Here is a 19,953-nt window from a genome sequence, read left to right on the forward strand (position 1 = left end):
AGGCAAGGAGCTCTCTCTCTTAACAGCCTGTGGTAAGGTGTTTTTTGTTTTGGGGGGGATTTTTTGTTTTACCAGCTGCTAATTTATAAAACCAAAAATGTTACAATTTAAGAATGATAGTGTTGCTTTACTTTATTCTCCTCAAACCATAAAGTCTAGATAAAATTTTACCCTTTCATGAAGATGATTTAATTCTTTAACTGCACATAAAGGGCCTGATTTTTCAAACTCAGCTTCAGTTTTTGATGACACAAATGCAACTATGTAGATATCTTAACTGCATGCTGCCTGCAATGGTAGCATTTGTGCCTGCAATTCACTGTGGGTATTAAATTGTGCCCCTTCGAAAGGAAGGCCGATATTGAAAATCAGGACCCAAATCTCTTTATTTTGCTTTTAGTGGTATGAGGAGTTTTTCTCCACAAGGTATATAAATAAATCCCACTTCTCTCTACTCCCCCACAATCCTGAACTAGACATGTTTGGTTAATTTGTGTGATACATTTTAATGGAGGAAAAGTCTGGGATATTTTGGGCAATTGGCAGATGTTATACCCTTTGCTGGCAGAGGTAGAATGAGACTGGTTTGAAGCATAGCAACTTTAAAGAGTGGCATTCATGTTTTATTATCACGCTGAAACATAAATCTATCTCCTTTTTCCCCCAGAATTTTTCTTGTCACGTTTGCTAATGATCACTGATATTTCTGGATTTTTGTCCTTCACAGCCCAGCATTTCCTTCTGCTTTTATCCTGCAGTGATGTCAAAATGCTGAAATGTTGTGACTTGGTGATAATTTCCCTAGCAACAGACTTTTCTCAGCACCGTACATTTAGGCCTTAACTGCAGGATCCAGCACAGGTGGATTTGCTTGGTCATGAAAGATAATGCCACAAGCACAGGGCACAGTGATATGTCTTGATTCCATTACAGGCAGATACTCACCTAATATCCTGGACTACCTCTTCTTTAGTACATGCACACATCCACCGTTAAGTGCTGGTCCGGGATAATAGATTATGGTAGTATATGAAGTTGTAGGTGCAGGGTGGTGTTGGTGTGTTGCTGCATGGTTGCAAGTAACAGAGCTGCTGGGACTGGGGAACAAAAATTTTCTTCCTGATCATTGGAGTAAAACTAGTGCTCTGAAAAGTTTACAGGTCTTGCAAGCATTTTTACTAGCCATATTGAGTTCACCAGAGGTGAATTACAGGCCCTTAAAGGACTGAGTATGACCTTAATTGTTACGTTTTCTCCATTTTTATTTAATTCAACAGTTTTGTGAAACTTGGGAGTCCAGGAGTGCTGGCTGTATTTCAAGGAATCCCTGTTGAGGTTACAGGGACAAACCATCCCGATGAGTCGAAAGAATAGTAAATATGGCAGGCGACCAGCTTGGCTTAATGGTGAAATCCTAGCGGATCTTAAACATAAAAAAGAAGCTTACAAGAAGTGGAAGGTTGGACATATGACCAGGGAAGAGTATAAAAATATTGCTCGGGCATGTAGGAAAGATATCAGGAGGGCCAAATCGCACCTGGAGCTGCAGCTAGCAAGAGATGTCAAGAGTAACAAGAAGGGTTTCTTCAGGTATGTTGGCAACAAGAAGAAAGCCAAGGAAAGTGTGGGCCCCTTACTGAATGAGGGAGGCAAGCTAGTGACAGAGGATGTGGAAAAAGCTAATGTACTCAATGCTTTTTTTGCTTCTGTTTTCACTAACAAGGTCAGCTCCCAGACTGCTGTGCTGGGCAACACAAAATGGGGAAGAGATGGCCAGCCCTCTGTAGAGATAGAGGTGGTTAGGGACTATTTAGAAAAGCTGGACGTGCACAAGTCCATGGGGCCGGACGAATTGCATCCGAGAGTGCTGAAGGAATTGGCGTCTGTGATTGCAGAGCCCTTGGCCATTATCTTTGAAAACTCGTGGCGAACGGGGGAAGTCCCGGATGACTGGAAAAAGGCTAATGTAGTGCCCATCTTTAAAAAAGGGAAGAAGGAGGATCCTGGGAACTACAGGCCGGTCAGCCTCACCTCAGTCCCTGGAAAAATCATGGAGCAGGTCCTCAAAGAATCAATCCTGAAGCACTTAGAGGAGAGGAAAGTGATCAGGAACAGTCAGCATGGATTCACCAAGGGAAGGTCATGCCTGACTAATCTAATCGCCTTTTATGATGAGATTACTGGTTCTGTGGATGAAGGGAAAGCAGTGGATGTATTGTTTCTTGACTTTAGCAAAGCTTTTGACACGGTCTCCCACAGCATTCTTGTCAGCAAGTTAAGGAAGTATGGGCTGGATGAATGCACTATTAGGTGGGTAGAAAGCTGGCTAGATTGTCGGGCTCAACGGGTAGTGATCAATGGCTCCATGTCTAGTTGGCAGCCGGTGTCAAGTGGAGTGCCCCAGGGGTCGGTCCTGGGGCCCGTTTTGTTCAATATCTTCATAAATGATCTGGAGGATGGTGTGGATTGCACTCTCAGCAAATTTGCGGATGATACTAAACTGGGAGGAGTGGTAGATACGCTGGAGGGGAGGGATAGGATACAGAAGGACCTAGACAAATTGGAGGATTGGGCCAAAAGAAATCTAATGAGGTTCAATAAGGATAAGTGCAGGGTCCTGCACTTAGGATGGAAGAATCCAATGCACCGCTACAGACTAGGGACCGAATGGCTCGGCAGCAGTTCTGCGGAAAAGGACCTAGGGGTGACAGTGGACGAGAAGCTGGATATGAGTCAGCAGTGTGCCCTTGTTGCCAAGAAGGCCAATGGCATTTTGGGATGTATAAGTAGGGGCATAGCGAGCAGATCGAGGGACGTGATCGTTCCCCTCTATTCGACACTGGTGAGGCCTCATCTGGAGTACTGTGTCCAGTTTTGGGCCCCACACTACAGGAAGGATGTGGATAAATTGGAAAGAGTACAACGAAGGGCAACGAAAATGATTAGGGGTCTAGAGCACATGACTTACGAGGAGAGGCTGAGGGAGCTGGGATTGTTTAGTCTGCAGAAGAGAAGAATGAGGGGGGATTTGATAGCTGCTTTCAACTACCTGAAAGGGGGTTTCAAAGAGGATGGCTCTAGACTGTTCTCAATGGTAGCAGATGACAGAACGAGGAGTAATGGTCTCAAGTTGCAATGGGGGAGGTTTAGATTGGATATTAGGAAAAACTTTTTCACTAAGAGGGTGGTGAAACACTGGAATGCGTTACCTAGGGAGGTGGTAGAATCTCCTTCCTTAGAGGTTTTTAAGGTCAGGCTTGACAAAGCCCTGGCTGGGATGATTTAACTGGGACTTGGTCCTGCTTTGAGCAGGGGGTTGGACTAGATGACCTTCTGGGGTCCCTTCCAACCCTGATATTCTATGATTCTATGATTCTATGAACTTAGAGCCAAATAAGGGGCAAATGTCAACTTTAACTTCCAGCAAAATCTGAGATGCTTGTTATTGCTAATTTCAACAGCAACTTATCTTTCTATGTTAAAACACAGCTGCAACTGCTCAGTACAGTAAAGTAGAGAAAATATCTGACTCCATCATCTTTCCCCATCCTCCCACCCCCAATCTGATATTTCATCCACTTTTTTTATTATGCAGTATATGTAGCCCTGCTCTGTTTTAGAAATGGACTTCTGATGTTGACAGCAAAATAACCCCTCGGACTTTGCTCCATGGGACAAATATGAAGTTCATGTTTTGTGACACTTCTAGAAGTTTCACATAACTAGTTAATGTTTAATGACAAAAATACAGAAAAAAAAAAAGAAAAAAATAAACTGACTCCTGTGATTTTAAAGTTGGGTCAATCTGATTACTTTCTTCTTCCCCACTTCAAATCCAGCATCAACAGCTAAACTTCTGCAGTTAGAAGTTAATACTCTATGCCATTTGAAATCTGGGATTACAAGCTTTAAGGTGATATACAGCATTGATTCTAGCTCTACCAGTTACTGACTTCTAAGTTCAGTGTGGAATTGAAATAGAGGGAAGGACAAAATAAGAGGAAAGGTGTGGTCTTAAGATCCAATATTTCATAAAACTCCCATGCTAGATAAACTGCTAAACATTACTTAATGGTGGCATTCCCAACTTTCAAGATGTATATAGTGTTACCTTTTATATCAGGTGGGCCATGTAGGATTGGACCTTAAAATACCCACCTATCTCTTTTTTTAGCAGGGGAAAATATGGCAATTAGTAGACAAGTTAGGATGTCTTCATAATTCCAAACTTCCTGGTCCACGCTATCCCAATCTAACAGGAGGAGAAAAACTGATCCATGGGGGGAGAAGTTCTTCAGATATAATTTAAATAATAGCAAGGGAACTACAAAAAATTACTAGCAAATTGAATAACATCTCTCTCTCTCCAGTATTTTTTCTAAGTTTGCACCAGTGTTAATATCCCTTTCGAAAAGAGCAGTTGCAGTACTAATTGTGTTGTGGGTTCAGTGCTCAGCTGGATTGTTGTTTTTTTTAAATAAATGCAAAAGGTGCAAAAAAATTGACTACCCCAGCAATCAGTAGTTCTTATTTAGTTTTGTGTCCAGGTGCAAGGGTTTCTGCTTGCCCTATTTACTGAGACCTTCATCATTGATTCATTTGGGTTTACAAGACCCAACTTAACCTCTTGTTTTACCCAGCATGTTGTTCTTTATTACAATGACTTAGAATCATAGAATATCAGGGTTGAAAGGGACCTCAGCAGATCATCTAGTTCAACCTCCTGCTCAAAGCAGGACCAATCCCCAATTAAATCATCCAACTGATTTTTGCCTCATATCCCTAAATAGCCCCCTCAAGGACTGAACTCACTACCCTGGGTTTAGCAGGCCAATGCTCAAACCACTGAGCTATCTCATAGTGATATTAGTATTGGGGATTTGAGAATAACTGAAAAGGTTTGAGTTTTTCCACAAAAATGGATCCTAGCTCTTCAGTCTAGCTTAAATGAAATAAATACATATCTATGCTTGCACATAAGCAAGCAAGTCACCCTAAACTAATTGATCAATGCACCCTCAAGTCTAAATGCCACTGACTCGCAAGCAGCCATGTAGTAAAGATGTGATTTTGTTCCGAGAGAGATCTGCTTTGGGGGAAAAAAAATAAAATTTCCTCTTATGTTTAGCTGTTGAAAAACACCATCTTTTAAGTTTCCCTTGTAAATATCCAAAGTGAGACAGTGTTCCCAATGGCTGAATTGTTTTGAATTATTATTATTAATTTTTATTTGAATTACTGTCCTGTTCAGGAACCTTAATCATGGACCAGGTCCTCATTGTGCTGAGTGTTGTAAAAACAGAAAAAAAGACAGTTCTTGCCCCAAAGAGCTTACAATCAAAGTAATAAATGAGACAACAGGTGGATACAGGCTGACAGAAACAAATGAGGGGAGTATAAATAAACAGGAAGACAGTACTAGCAAGCATGATAGGTTGTGTTCTCTGCATACCAACAGGCTAAATGTTGTCAAGCTTTTTCTAGGCATCACCGCACACTAGGATTGTGAAGGAGGATAATGAGTTAGTTTTGCAGATGTTTACAGGGAGTCTTACCAATTCTCAGGGGCAGCATAGGAGAAAGTACAAAAGTACTTTTTTGAAAACTTAACAAGTGGGAGATAGACACTGTCATCATAGGCCAGTCAAAGGCGGGAATCAACATCTTGATAGTGAATGAAAGATGATTGGATGGGTAAGTGAAGACAAGTAGTTTGATTTAATAGAGAAAAGGGAACAAGTTAAGTGATGCAAAGAGAGGGTGGTCAAAGCATCAGATTAGGACAATTATCTTTACAGCAACATTCCGCGTGGATATGAACAGGGGCAAGATTGCATTTGTCATGGCCAGAGAATAGGATGTTGCAGTAATTTCACCATGCAGGTGAAAGCCTGGATGAGAGTTTTAGTTGTGGATGAATGGGAAAGGCCATGTCTTACAGATCTTAGATAGAAAGAATCAGCAAGGTTTAGACATAGTCTGAATATGAGGACATAGAGGGAGGTCCAAGTGGAAGATGATGCTCAAATTATGGGCTTAAGTGACAGGTGGCATGGTGGAGGTATCCATAGTGATTGAGAAAGGAGGTAATGGGGAGAGCTTGATGGGGAAGATCAAGAGCTCTGTTTTAGCCATGTTGAGCTTCAGCTAGCAGCTAGATGTCCACAAGGAGATGTCAGAAAATGGTAGCAAAGAGTTAATTTTTAAAATGTGTTATAACGGCAGAGGTGATCCGTATGATCTGGCAAAAATATATAGGAGTCAAGCATAAGGAAGAAGTAGGGAGTGAGTGTAGTGTTTCATGAGGTTTTGTATATTGGAGCTGTGAAGATACTTTTAAAACAGCAAAGAAATCTTGAATTGTGGATGAGAGACTGTGGAAAGAAAGATTTAAAAGCAGAGATTAAACAGTTATTTTCCAGTTTTAAAGCATTGTGTTTGGTCAGATATTAGAACTGCAAACAAGAATCCTTCCTGTATTCCAGAGATCCTGAATTGATGACTCAGACTTTTTTGAGCTGCTGAGGAATCAAGGCAGGCTTCAGTTTAACCATGACAAAAATCACCATTATATATAAAAAGAAAAGGAGTACTTGTGGCACCTTAGAGACCAACAGATTTATTTGAACATAAGCTTTCATGAGCTACAGCTCACTTCATCGGATGCATGCAGTGGAAAATACAATGGGGAGATTTTATATACACAGAGAACATGAAACAATGGGTGTTACCATACACACTGTAACTAGAGTGATCAGGTAAGGTGAGCTGTTGCCAGCAGGAGAGAGAGAGAGAGAGAGAAACCTTTTGTAGTGATAATCAAGGTGGGTCATTTCCAGCAGTTGACAACAAAGTAAAACTATTTCCCCAAGTTTATTTCCCTTCCCTCTGCTGTTCCTCGCACGTTCTTGTCAACTACTAGAAATGGCCCACCTTGATTATCACTACAAAAGGGTTTTTGTTTTGTTTTTTCTCTTTCACTCTCTCTCTCCACTGCTGGTAATAGCTCACCTTACCTGATCACTTTCATTACAGTGTGCATGGTAACACCCATTGTTTCATGTTCTCTGTGTATATATATAAAATCTCCCCAATGTATTTTCCACTGCATGCATCTGATGAAGTGAGCTGTAGCTCACGAAAGCTTATGCTCAAATAAATTTGTTAGTCTCTAAGGTGCCACAAGTACTCCTTTTCTTTTTGCAGATACAGACTAACACGGCTGCTACTCTGAAACCTGTCATTATATATAACTCCTTCTAGCAGTTTCAGAATAATGTGCAGGGGTCTTTTCTAATTTCTGGATTATATAGTGATAATATATTAATTTTATGTAAAGTGTCATGCTTAAATAACTTGAAAAATAACATTTGAATTTATGAGATTTGTGCTTTTATTTCAGGTTTGCAGATTTTATCAGGGGCATGCTGAAGCTTATACTTCTGCTGCTGCTGTTTGGCGCGACACTGGCATCCACCTGGTTCACTCTCACCTGTCTTACTACTGTCACTCACCTGCCTTTAACCACAGGTACCTAGAACAATGTTTAACCGTAAAAGAGATTTTTATTGTTCTTTGGGACTGTTTTATAAACAACTGATACTGTAGGCAAATATTTGCTATCTTAATTAAACTATATTATGATCTGTTTTGAGAACCCAATCCTGATAAATACGTTAAATACAATAATCTGAATTTTCATCCAGTAATTTATAACGATGGACAAAAAAAGGATTTAAAGCTCATTAAATAAAAATGTCTTTGAGCAGCTTTTAAAAGCATGATAAAAGAATTAAAAACTTTGACTAAAGGAACATAATTATTTTAATCCAGAATATTAATTAGTACCTTTTTGGGAAATAGCTGTGGTTCTGAATAAAACAGTGATGGTGATATTATGAGTGTATGGTAGAGGTGAATATATAGAGGAAAAATGGCAAGTTTGGGAATTTAGAATTTAAAAGATTTCATAAATTAGTAAAAATTAACTAAAACCTTGAACCAATTCAGTGGAACCCAAACAGTGTGGCATGTCCCCCATTCTTCATCATGTGAAAAAATGGATTAGCAGCTTTTACTTTTTGTGCTTGTCTGTTCACACCTACAGAAAGGTAACTTTTTGTACAAAAATTTTGCTTTCTAAATTAATGCAGTGAGTCAAACTTATAAGTGTCCTGTCCCTGCCTACAAATGAGAACAAAGCAAACCACTTTCTGTAGGTGAAATTAATTACATACACGGTAATCTAAAACAGAACTGGTATATCAATTTTTGTTTACCAGCCTTTAGTTTCCCTTTTTTTTTTTTTTTTTTTTTTAAAAAGGAACTCGGCACACTATATGGGATCCTTGAGAAATAAAGCAGCCTCCTTATCTCTTTTTGTTTACCCAACATACAGCTGCAGGACTGTAAAATGGGGGGGGAGGGGAAAGGAAAGAACTATTGGATTGTAAAATAAATAAATAAATAAGTACTTAAAATTAAACAGAACTTATACTGACAGTTTTGTATTCTCAAGGAAGAACTAGTAACGTTAGTGCCCTCCCACAATTAGTCTGTTTAAAAATGAAATTAATGAAGATTTGTAAAAAAGTTTTTGTAGGCAAATGAGAAGATATAAAGCAACATGCAAGTACACAATAATTTCTAAAATGTTACTTTTTGTGGGTAGAATTGGCTTAAGAATCAGTCAGTCAGTGATTGTCAGTGTGGCTCTTTTTGTGATTGACTAATGATTGCTAGACTGTAATGTGTTTATTGGAGAGCATGTCTTCTCTGAGACTCTGGTAGGCTTTTGTAGTTTGCAGGTGGATTCTTGTACCTGAAATGGGACTCGTGGTAAGCTATCCTGATGGGTAAACTGAAAGGAACCAGATTAATTTGATGGGAAGATAAAAATACAGAGAAACAGATTTAACAACATTTCTTAATTGTGGTCTGCTTTGTATGCAACTAAGTGCATTAGTAATAATGACATTAACATAGCACTTTTCCTCTTCAAAGTGCTTTACAAAGATTGAATCTAATTTTGAGTGAAGCATCAATGCATGAATATGATAGATCCCATCTCTCTGTGCATGCCTCTGGTTGAATTGTTATGGGCAAAATATGTTGGCTTACACACACCAGGGATAGTGCATATATACATAGAAAATTACACAAGTGGAGGCCACATACAATCTGACTATCTCCAATCCTCACTGTACGCTCGTGGGCTGGAGGAGAGTATCTCCATTTCATAGGAAAAAGAGGCGAAAGTTAAATGATTTTCCCAAGGCCCCAGGAGGAGTTAGAGTTGTAGCTATGATTATTATATTAAATCTCAGCCCTTATTTTTTTTAAAGATTCATTACAAGTTTTTTTTGAAAGACCTGATTAATCAGTGCCCTTACTTTTATATGATATACTAAAGATATACTATACTAACACAGTAGCCTCAATCATCATGCTGGGTACTGGATCAATGCTGAATCTGAGGTGAAAGATTACGACCACTGAGTCACCATCAGTACTGTACTATTTGTAGCAGAATTCCAGATTCCTTTCTCCTTAAATGGGGCTTCTGATCCTGGGCTGCAGGATTGTTGTAAAACTTTCCTTTATGATCAGGTGCATTTGTGAATTATTTTTTTAAAAGTCATAAGGAAGATCACACTTTTAACTTTTATAGCAGGAATTTTGGTGTTTCTGTCTCCATCTTAGTTTTTGTCTTTCTGTGCCTTGTTTCCTTCTCACTTAAATGTGTTTGGCAAATGTTACGTTGTAACTCATGTTAAAATATATTGGAAAGCATTTTGCCACTTCTGTGTAATTCATGGACTCTCCTGGAAACTTTCCTTTAAAAAGATTGTTTGGATGATTTTATGCTGACCATTGTTGAATAGCTGGTAGAGCTAAAAGGAGCTTGACAAAATTAGAACCCAGTCTTCCAAGATGGTGAGCACCACCGCTGAGGTGGAAAATTACTTCGACTCGTGATAACTTCAGCAGTGTCCAGAGTAAACAGTAATGTTACTGTAGCACTTCAGTGCAATAAGCTTTCCTTACCTCATTCCTGTGTACAAGTTCATATTTTAGGATTTGGCATGAAATCTCTTAAATCAGTGTGTAGTTAAAGGTTAGATTCTTCTTTTTAATCTGATTGTTTAGAGCTCAGTTAAAAATAGATGTATTGTTATTGCCTTCATAATAAGCAGTCCCTTAAATTTGGTTTTGTAAAGTACCCAAATAAAACTATATTCCTTTCCTGTGGTAGATTTTCTATCTATTTTCTGTGTAAGTTATTTTAATGTGCACATCACTGTAGTATCTGAGCACTTTTTTGAGAAAACAAAACCTTGCCTTGAATACCAGTCCTAGCTGTAATGAGTACTGGCAAATCTTTAAAAGGGGATTTTAAGGATATAGGCACTAATTTATATCTGCTGTACAAAATTTATTTTTCCTCTATGGCCCAACTTCCCAATTTCTTTACTAGACGGGCATTTCTTTTTATAAGTAGCTCTTTTTTGTAAAAAGTAATAGAAAATAAATGCAATATTCCTGTTTAATATAGGTCTTTGTATATTGAATACCAGTGATACATCTTTATAAAATACATTCTTATGGATGAAAATGCACAAGCTATTTAAAGTACTAATTTATAGGGCTTCATGCAGATTATTCCTAAATGTAATGATGCAATATGCTTATGATCGCTGCGCTTCACAGTAAGTGGGAGAAACAGCACATTTAAATTGATTTGGTTGAACTTTTTTGTTTAATTAAAAGTTGAAGGTTATAGACTATAACTGAGCCAAAGTATAGAAGGTTGAATGCAGGCCACTGCCTAGTGGCACTTGTGCTTTGGGGAGGGATTGTGAGATGGCTATTTAATGTGGAAGCATCTCTGAGAGCTCAATCAGTGGAGCAACACTGACACTGGCAGTCAAGGATGTTGTTTACACTTTTTTGTGTTTGGAAGATGAGCACTATGTATAGCTGAAACAATTTATCTTTGTATTTTTTGTAGCAATTACTATCATTCCTGTATTACTGTGAGGATTTTAAGGCAAAGAGAGCAAGGTCCAAAATAATTTTTGCAGAAGCTAGCATAAATGTGCAGTGGTACCTGTAGAGGAGTTCTCTGCTCCCTATACAGGTTTCTCTTCCAAGATTTGTGTGTTCACTTCCACTGCACTCCTTCCCAGAGAGCTTCAGTGGTGTCAAATTTCTTTTCCTGGGTGCCTCATCTGCTCATTAGTATATGAAAACATCTTTCTCAGAAGCAAATAGGCCCTACACCTGCAAAAACACAAGTATGATAGGTTGCAGCAACATCTTGAAACTGCCTAGATATTAGGATGGCCTCATCTGATGCTGCTGGTCTGAGCAATCAGGAGGGGAGCTGTTCCAAAAGGAAAGCCAGCTACTTGGATGAGGAAGCAAACCTCAGGAATCAGAATATTATGGAGGATGAGCCAGGTACCTGTGGAAGGCTACTCCCATGAGAGGAATGCTATTCAGAAGGAGAAGATGCGTGTTTGGTAGTGTCTACCAGATTCAATGGTGTGAGTAGTCAGGAGGACTGTGGAAGCAATCAAGAAGCAGTCAACTGAGTGATGTTTCGTGGCCTGTGATATGCAGGAGGTCAGACTAGGTGATCTGGTGGTCCTTTTTAGCCTTAAACTCTGTGGCTTTTAGTGGGGGCCTTTGAGTGGCATGCAGTGTATATGCTGGCCACTAAAAGGTCAGTTAGAGGAGGGTCAGCAACTCAATGTGAGCAAGAGCAGCGGCTGATTCAGCAGGCATCCTGGGTGGCTCAGACAGTTGTACCACCAATGAGATTAGTGCTCTAGCACAGTTGAGCAGCCAGAGGGTATCACAGATAAACAGTTTTGTGTGTTGAACTCTCTGAAGTGTAGTGAATCAACCAGCTGCTAGTGAGAGGCAGATTAGAGCAGAGGCGCTGGCTTCTTCCTTGCCCTGTGGATGCTCAACCACCGCTCTGCCCCAGGCCCCACTCAGCCCCTTCCCTGCCTCTTCCTGCCCAGTTACTCCCCCGAGTGCACCACATCCCTGCTCCTCTCCCTCCCCCCAGTGCCTCCTGCACACTGCGGAACAGATTATTGTGGCAGGCGGGAGGTGCTGGGAGGGAGGGGGAAGAGTGGATCATTGGGGCTGCCGGTGGATGGGAGGCACTGTGGGATAGGAGGGAGATCTGGCTGCCAGTGGGTGTTTATCACCCACTGATTTTTTTCCATGGGTGTTCCAGGGTTGGAGCACCCATGGAGTTGGCACCTGTGGATTAGAGACCACCTATGCCAATGTGTTCTCAAGTTGCACCTGCTTGGTTTGTGAATAAATTGTGTGCCCTTGCCTTATCAGATCCTACCTCAATTCTGCAAATAGTCTATTCCTGAAGCTGTGCCCATCCTGAAATGCCCATTACGTTCTGCAGTTCACAAAGTTAGCCACCTACTCTGAAAAATCTATACCTGCTCATCTCCCATTGGCCTTCCAAAATAAGTACTCATATGACTATATTTGTGTACCAAGTTTTTGAAAATGTAGTCCCAAACTGCTTGGCCAACCCAACACCAGGGAACTGATAGAACTGGAGTTAAAACTCTGGAGCTCTAGGACTTCCGCTCAGTTCATTAGACTGGTTCATGACATGTTTAAGGGGAAGTAGTCGTTAGGTATGATTATTCTCCATAAAGTGAAGTGGAAGAAAGAGGCCCTTAACATCTGAGTAGAGGAACTGAGCAAATCTTTGTTGGCAATTTCAAAAGTTGGAAAATGTTTTGGGTCTAACAAAATGTGTTTTTTGTTTTTGTTTTAATTTGTTTTTTCGACAAAATGGTCAAATGCTAAGCTTTTTTATTTTTTAATGTTTTTGCATTTTAAAAAATAAAATAAAAGTAAATTTTACAATAAAAAGTTGGTTCATATAAAAAATGAAATGTTTCGTACAGAAAACATCTTAATGAAATGTCAAATTTTTGGATTTTTTTAAATTAGCAATTTGATGAAACTGACATGAATTTGTGAAACATTTTGCTGTCACTAAATCTGCATTCTTGGCCGATAAAAGGTTTCTGTTGAAAAATTTCACCCACTACTGTCTAAACCGACTTTCAATCAGCAGTATGTGTAGCAATTGTATAAATCTCTAGCTAAAATAGGGAGGAAGATGGTGTTAATATATTGAAAAAAGGGGTCAAAGCAACATGGTTTTGCTTATAAAATAATGCCCTAATTCCTTTTAAATAAGCATGACATCATCTAAAGAGATTTCTTACAAAATCTAATTGCTTAGAGACCTTTAACATTGATATTAAAAATCAATGACTAGTTCATGTTTTCTTTAATTGACAGTAGTTTATGTTCAGGCTGCTATTCAAAAGGCTTTTCTTCCTTTTATACAGCATGGCTTTTGCTTTCTGTCATTATTGGGCGGGGGCGGTTAATGATATTTTCAGCAGAATTGACATGAAAGCGTATTTGGAAATATATATAAGAATGATAACTGATTACAATACACTTGAAGAAAGCTTGAATTTTCTTTTAAGATACTTTAATAAACATTATTTAAATTATACTAAGCTAAATTCTTCATTGAGTTCCAAAGACAGTTTTGTATACACACTGAACTCTAAGAAATAGTTGTTTCCATTGTCTGTGCTAGAATAGTGCTGTCAAGGCTGATTCCCTACTCTGGCACTTCAAGTGCAGAAGGTGGGGGCCCACAAGGATTCTAAAAATTAATACTGGCCTCTCCAGGCTTGTATTAAACTCCCAAGGTTACAGCTTCTCTCTTACCTTGGATGGGTAGATGCTGCCACCACCCAAGTGCAAAAAACCCCTTGGGACCCAGGAAGGCGCACTTGGGAATGCCTCCCAGTGAGGTACCCTTGACCCCTTTTACCCCCACTCTGGGGAAGAGCTGAGAAGGAAATCAACTGTTGCCACCAGTTAATTAAACAACCTATGCACACCTCTTAGGACACACAAATTCAATCCTGTTCTTAAAAAAGGTAAATTATATTAAAAACAAAAAAAGAAGAAAATACATTTGGAATTTAGGCTTTTTGCTAGATTTAAAAAGAATCACTTATAAGGATTAAGTATCAAAATAACTTTCTTGAGGTCCAGCTTAAAGGTTACAAGCAAAACAAAAGCATTTGGGGGTTAGCACAGAGGAGTCCACAAGCCAATAAGAAATAAAATAAATAACCGTAATTGCATCTTCCTAGACATTTCCTGATTTACTTACATATCTGGGGTTTCAGATAAGTAGTTCCAGGTATGATCTGATGATTTCCATACCTGACTTAAAGCTTCTTATAGCATTGCTGCTATGTGTCTCCTCTCTCCGGAGAACAACAACAGACAAAGGGAAAGTTTGTTCCCCAATTTTAAAAAGTTCTAGCCCTCCCATTGGCTCTTTTGGTCAGGTGTCTACTCCCTTCCTTTTAGCTGTGGACTTGTTAACCCTTTACAGGTAAAGCAAGTAGAGAACAGCTACTAATGGATTTTGTAGCTAACTGGCTGGCTGGGTGTCCATAAAAGGGAGGGCTCCACCCTTCATTTATCACAAGTGCATTGTTAGTTTGCTTTGTATTGAGCTCATTACATTAATTAATGTAAAATGGGGTATTTTGACCCAAGATAACTATATAACATGGCACAATGCCAATTTCAATACCTTGCCACTTTGTGTTGCTGATAATACCTATCTATGTAAATACTAACACTTTCTAAGAATTGGGTTTTTCACCGAATGCATCCGATGAAGTGAGCTGTAGCTCACGAAAGCTTATGCTCAAATTAATTAGTTAGTCTCTAAGGTGCCACAAGTACTCCTTTTCTTTTTAAGAATTGGTATGTGATGCCAGTTGCATACGACTCAGATTCAATGTTTTATGCAAAAAATATCAATACATTTCTAATATTTATCAGTATTTTCAACAATATTTTAAGATTTTGGGGTCAGAATTTCCTTTTACAAAATATTTATTCACATTGGTTATTAGGTAGTCAGATTTCCATGGCAATCCATGGTGTCAACAACTGAATTTAAATTATGCAATATAATTAAAAATAAATAAATTAAAACTTTCAGCAAATAAGAACACATCTCTCTACCCAAATATAGGCCATAATATTGAAGAAACAACCACAGTGAGAGAGGCTAGAAAATTATTTATGCACAAAGGGTAAAATGATTAGAGTAATTTCTTTACCATAAACAGCGTATGTTTGATGTGAATAAAGTAGCATGGCCCAGTAATCATAGAGTTGCTAGGGTCTCTGAAGAGCTAGATTTTTATTCCTATGGGACTTTGAGCAAATTATCTCATCTCTCTGTCCCTTGTTTTTTCCTATCTGGAAACAAAGACACTTGCCTTCCTTAAAGTAGTTTGAGATCTACAGATGAAAAGTGCTTTGTAAACGTTAAGTTTATTATTATGATTATCAACAATGAAAAGCAAGTACAGCAAAGTCGGTTTGGATCTGAAGTGAGGAACATTTCAAGAATATACCTATAAATGTAACAGATCTTAAAACTCAGCAGTATGAAGCCTCCATTATTTCATGATCTCTACTCTTTAGTTGAAGGATCACTTATCTGTTCATAGAATTTTTAGTTCCTCAAAGTTTGTACTTCAGCTTTAACCATAAGTTTCACTTGCTTTTCTTTTGGGGAATGTTGGGAGCAAATCCAGTTTGATCAGATTTCCAGTCACTTCCATAACTATATAACATTACATAACATAATCAAGATACAAGAATTTGCTAAGCACACACCGGAATGAAAATCCATTCAGTGAACTATATTAATGGTATAAATGTACTTTAAAGAGAAATCCTTCCTTTTTATCTTTGCTTCTGTTAAACAAATTACAATAAAAGTTTTGTTGCTTCACAATGGGCCACATTTCTTACAGAAAAATTAAAGCTGGCTACTTCCCTTATGGTTCTTATCCTTGCTTAGGATAGGAATGAAGTTATAAGTTTTGCTGTTCTACTTTAACAAACAGATTAGTGGCAGGGTGTGATTTTGGGGCAGAATTTCTATCATTCAGTACATTTTCAGAGTTCAGTAAAATTGACCAAACAGACATCTAAGTGAGGCACCAGCCTATCATCTTGGCACTTGGATTCTAACATGATTGCCAAACTAGAAACACCTTAGATCTCTAAAGACCTGTTTAAATTCTGTGTTGAGTCCCAAGAGAAAATGAGTTTAGAGCTACCCTCCTCCTTGTTTATCCATAGAAACCTCTACATGACTTCGTGCAGTTTTTCTGCTCCTAAGAGGTGGAATAACCAGAGTACTGGAGGTCAGGATATATTACTCCTCAGGGAATTCTGCGCCAAAAAAATAAAAATCTGCGTCAAAAAAAAAATTATGCACACAATATTTTAAAATTCTGCAACATTCTGCAAATATTATTTGTCAATAAATAAATGTGGCTCCAGCATGGCAGTGGGGAGCACAGGCCACTGTCTGTATTGAGGTGGGAGATCACCCTGAAGCCTCCACCTCCCCCGCTATAGGGACTTGGCAGTGAGGCGGCACCTGACCCTGACATAGTGCAAGGGCCAGGCCTGCCCCAGGAACACCCCAGGGCCCTGCTTCTCTGCACCAGGTACACTAGGTGTGGGCGGGCAGGCTCAGGGCAGCAGGATCCAAGTGTGGGGGGATACAGGTGTAGGGTGAGAGGTTTCTGTGTGGGACAATCTGGGTGTGGGCGGCTCAGTGGGAGATTTGGATGCACAGACGCTCATTGGGGGGTTCCGGGTACAGGGGCAATAGGACTCTGCAGGGGATCCAGGTGAAGGTGGTTGGGGATCAGCGGGAGCAGGTCCGGGTGTGGGGAATGGGGCTTAATGGGGGGGGTCTGGGTGTGGGGGCTACGTGCGGGGAGTCTGGGTGATGAGGGAGTGGGGCTTGATGGGGTGGGGATTCAGGTACAGCTGGTTAGGGCTCAGTGGGGTGGGGATCTGAGTGTGGGGGGCTTGATGGGGTGGGGATCCAGGTGCAGCAGGTTGGGGCTCAGTGGGGTGGGGGTCTGAGTATGGGGGGGTCAAGGTTTAGGGGGGTAGGGCATGTTAGGGTGAGGTTCAATGTGCCTGCTTAATGGGGGAGCCCCAGCTGCTGCCGAGGAGATGCCGCATGCCAGGCTCCTGCTTCCCTCCATGATTCCCCTATCCCCTTTTCTTCCTCAACTCATCCCTCTCCCCCAACTCGCACATTCCCTTCCTCCTACCCTATTCCACTCCTCCTTCCTTCCCCACTGCCTCTTCTCCCCCTTCCCTCGTTTTCCCCTGCCCCCGCTTACCCAGCCCCATCGCTGGCGCTCACTGTTGCCCAGAATACAGGAAGGCTCCCAGCACATAGAAGGGGAGCATGATTGACACTAGGATCGAGGAGGCAACGTTCAGTTGCAGAGTCAGCAGAGCCGAGAGACACAGCCTACTTCAGCTGGACAGCTCTGCATTTGCAGAAATGAGGTGGGGCAGTGACACGTTACCCTGTGTGCCTCCCATGCCTTGCCTCTCTTTGGGGGGGCAATCCCTCCCAAAAACTGCCTATGGTTGTCATCCTCCCTCTCCGGGCACAGCTTCCCTTGGCTTCCCTGCTGTTTTCTGCAGGGAAGCACAGGAATTCTGCAAGGGGCAGTGCATTTTCTGTGGGCGCTCAGTCCCACAGAATTCCCCCAGGAATAGATAATAGTGGTTCGGGGAAGCTTGAACAGCACCACTCACTTGCAGTATGCCTGACATTCCCCGACACTAAGGGCCTGATTCAAAATCTATTGAAGACAGTGGATATCAAAATCATAGAATTGTAGGATTGGAAGGGACCTCAGGAGGTCATCTAGTCCAGCATGCATGGCAGGACCAAGTATTATCTAGACCATCCCTGACAGGCGTTTGTCTAACCTGCTCTTAAAAATCTCCAGTGATGAAGATTTTACAACCTCCCTCAGCAATTTATTCCAGTTCTTAACCTCCCTGACAGTAAGTTTTTCCTAATGTGCAAGCGAAACTGCCCTTGCTGCAATTTAAGCCTACTGCTTTTTGTCCTATCCTCAGAGGTTAAGGAGAACAGTTTTTCTCCCTCCTTCCTGTAACAGACTTTTATGTACTTGAAAACTGTTATGTCCCCTCTGTCTTCTCTTCTCCAGACTGAATGAGCAGCTGGTCTGTGAACCACTTCTGGAGAGGGTGTCATGTAAGAGGAGGCAGTTAATATACATTTCAGGACTTTCCTGGAATGATGATATTCTAGGAGTTGATTGAGACCAGTTTTGCTGTGTTCTAATACCAGCTGAAAATAGCTAAATGGCTACCACTGTTTAACCACTTCCTCTATTCTATAGGTCCCCAAGCTGTGAGGCAAGAGGAACATTTGGGGAGGCATGGTGTGGCCGAGGCCAGCCCCCATGGGGGGTGGGGAGGGTGCACCACCCAGCCCCCCTCTGCTTCCTGCTCTGCTCCGACCCTGCCCCCAGCCCAGCTGGGGCTCTGGCCCCTTTACCCCATCTGTGTGTTGCGTCTCCCCCCTCCCCTCTGCAGGAACTACAGCCCTACTCCCAGCTCTGGAGGGGGCAGGGATGTGGATAGGGTAAGCTGTGGGGGGGCACTACTCTATTCCAATTCTTTCTTCTTGCCAGGGAAATTTATAGTAACGGATAACCAAATAAGCTCATACATCTGCCCCATCAATAAATGGTTTTGGAAAATCTGGGATATACAAACAGGGAAATGTTTGTCTTCTTGTAAGCAGTATTCCCATACCAGTTCTGAAACCAAGAAACCAAACCTTGAGCCACTTTTTTTACCTTTTATGAGAGATGTCGATCCCTAATCACAGTTAGGTATTGTCCTTTATACAGCTGACTTTTTCTGGCTGTGATGCTATCATCAAGGCATATCATTCTCTCCTCCCTAGTAGGTGTGATTGGAATGGGCACTAGAGCGTTGTCTGGCCTGGTGGTGTCTCAAACTTAAATATTACATGGTTCAAACAAGAATCTTGGTTAGGGATCCCATCCACTGAGGCAGCACCATGCTAACCTTTGGGAGAGTGCCCAACCAAAGGCAGCCCAATCAGCAGTGCTTTAGATGAACATTCTGCCTATGCTATTCATACTGAAGTGGCAGATCTGGTGTCTCCTCAGAAAACATGAGAACTATGGAAACCACAACCATGTGTGCTATGCATACAGTAAGTGTCAAAGCTTCGGATGCTGCAGATACTGCTCAAGTACTCAAAATAGTTAAGTCCCAAGCAGAGTGCGAAGAGCTACAAAAGGATCTCAAAAAACTGGGTGACTGGGCAACAAAATGGCAGATGAAATTCAATGTTGATAAATACAAAGTAATGCACATTGGAACACATAATCCCATCTATACATATAAAGTGATGGGGTCTAAATTAGCTGTTATCACTCAAGAAAGAGATCTTGGAGTTATAGTGGATAGTCTCTGAAAACATCCAATGCAGCAGCAGTCAAAAAAGAGAACAGAATTTTGGGAATAATTAAGAACGGGATAGATAATAAAACAGAAAATATCATATTGCCTCTATATAAATCCATGGTATGCCCGCATCTTGAATACTGCGTGCATATATGGTCACCCCATCTCAAAAAAGATATGTTGGAATTGGAAAAGGTTCAGAAAATGGCAACAAAAATAATTAGGTGCATGGAATGGCTGCTATATAAGGAGAGATTAAGAAGACTGAGACTTTTTGGCTTGGAAAAGAGACGACCAAGGGGGAATATGATAGAGATCTATAAACTCATGACTGGTGTGGAGAAAGTAAATAAGGAAGTGTTATTTACTCTTCCTCATAACACAAGAACTAGGGATCACCAAATGAAATTAATAGGCACCAAGCTTAAAACAAAGAAAAGGAAGTAGTTTTTCACATAACGCAGTCAACCTGTAGAA

General features: G+C 40.6%; 1 protein-coding gene across 1 annotated transcript in view; it reads left to right on the forward strand.

Moving 5' to 3' along the window:
* SLC49A4 (solute carrier family 49 member 4) overlaps window positions 1-19,953 on the forward strand; it is a 141,185-nt gene that overhangs the window by 104,860 nt on the left and 16,372 nt on the right. Inside the window, exon 7 of the mRNA XM_038421665.2 lies at window positions 7,403-7,530. Coding sequence (XP_038277593.1) covers window positions 7,403-7,530 — 128 coding nt within the window. The remainder of the gene's footprint in view (window positions 1-7,402; window positions 7,531-19,953) is intronic.

This window comes from Dermochelys coriacea, chromosome 11 (genome assembly GCF_009764565.3).
Source record: "Dermochelys coriacea isolate rDerCor1 chromosome 11, rDerCor1.pri.v4, whole genome shotgun sequence".
Taxonomy (NCBI): domain Eukaryota; kingdom Metazoa; phylum Chordata; order Testudines; family Dermochelyidae; genus Dermochelys; species Dermochelys coriacea.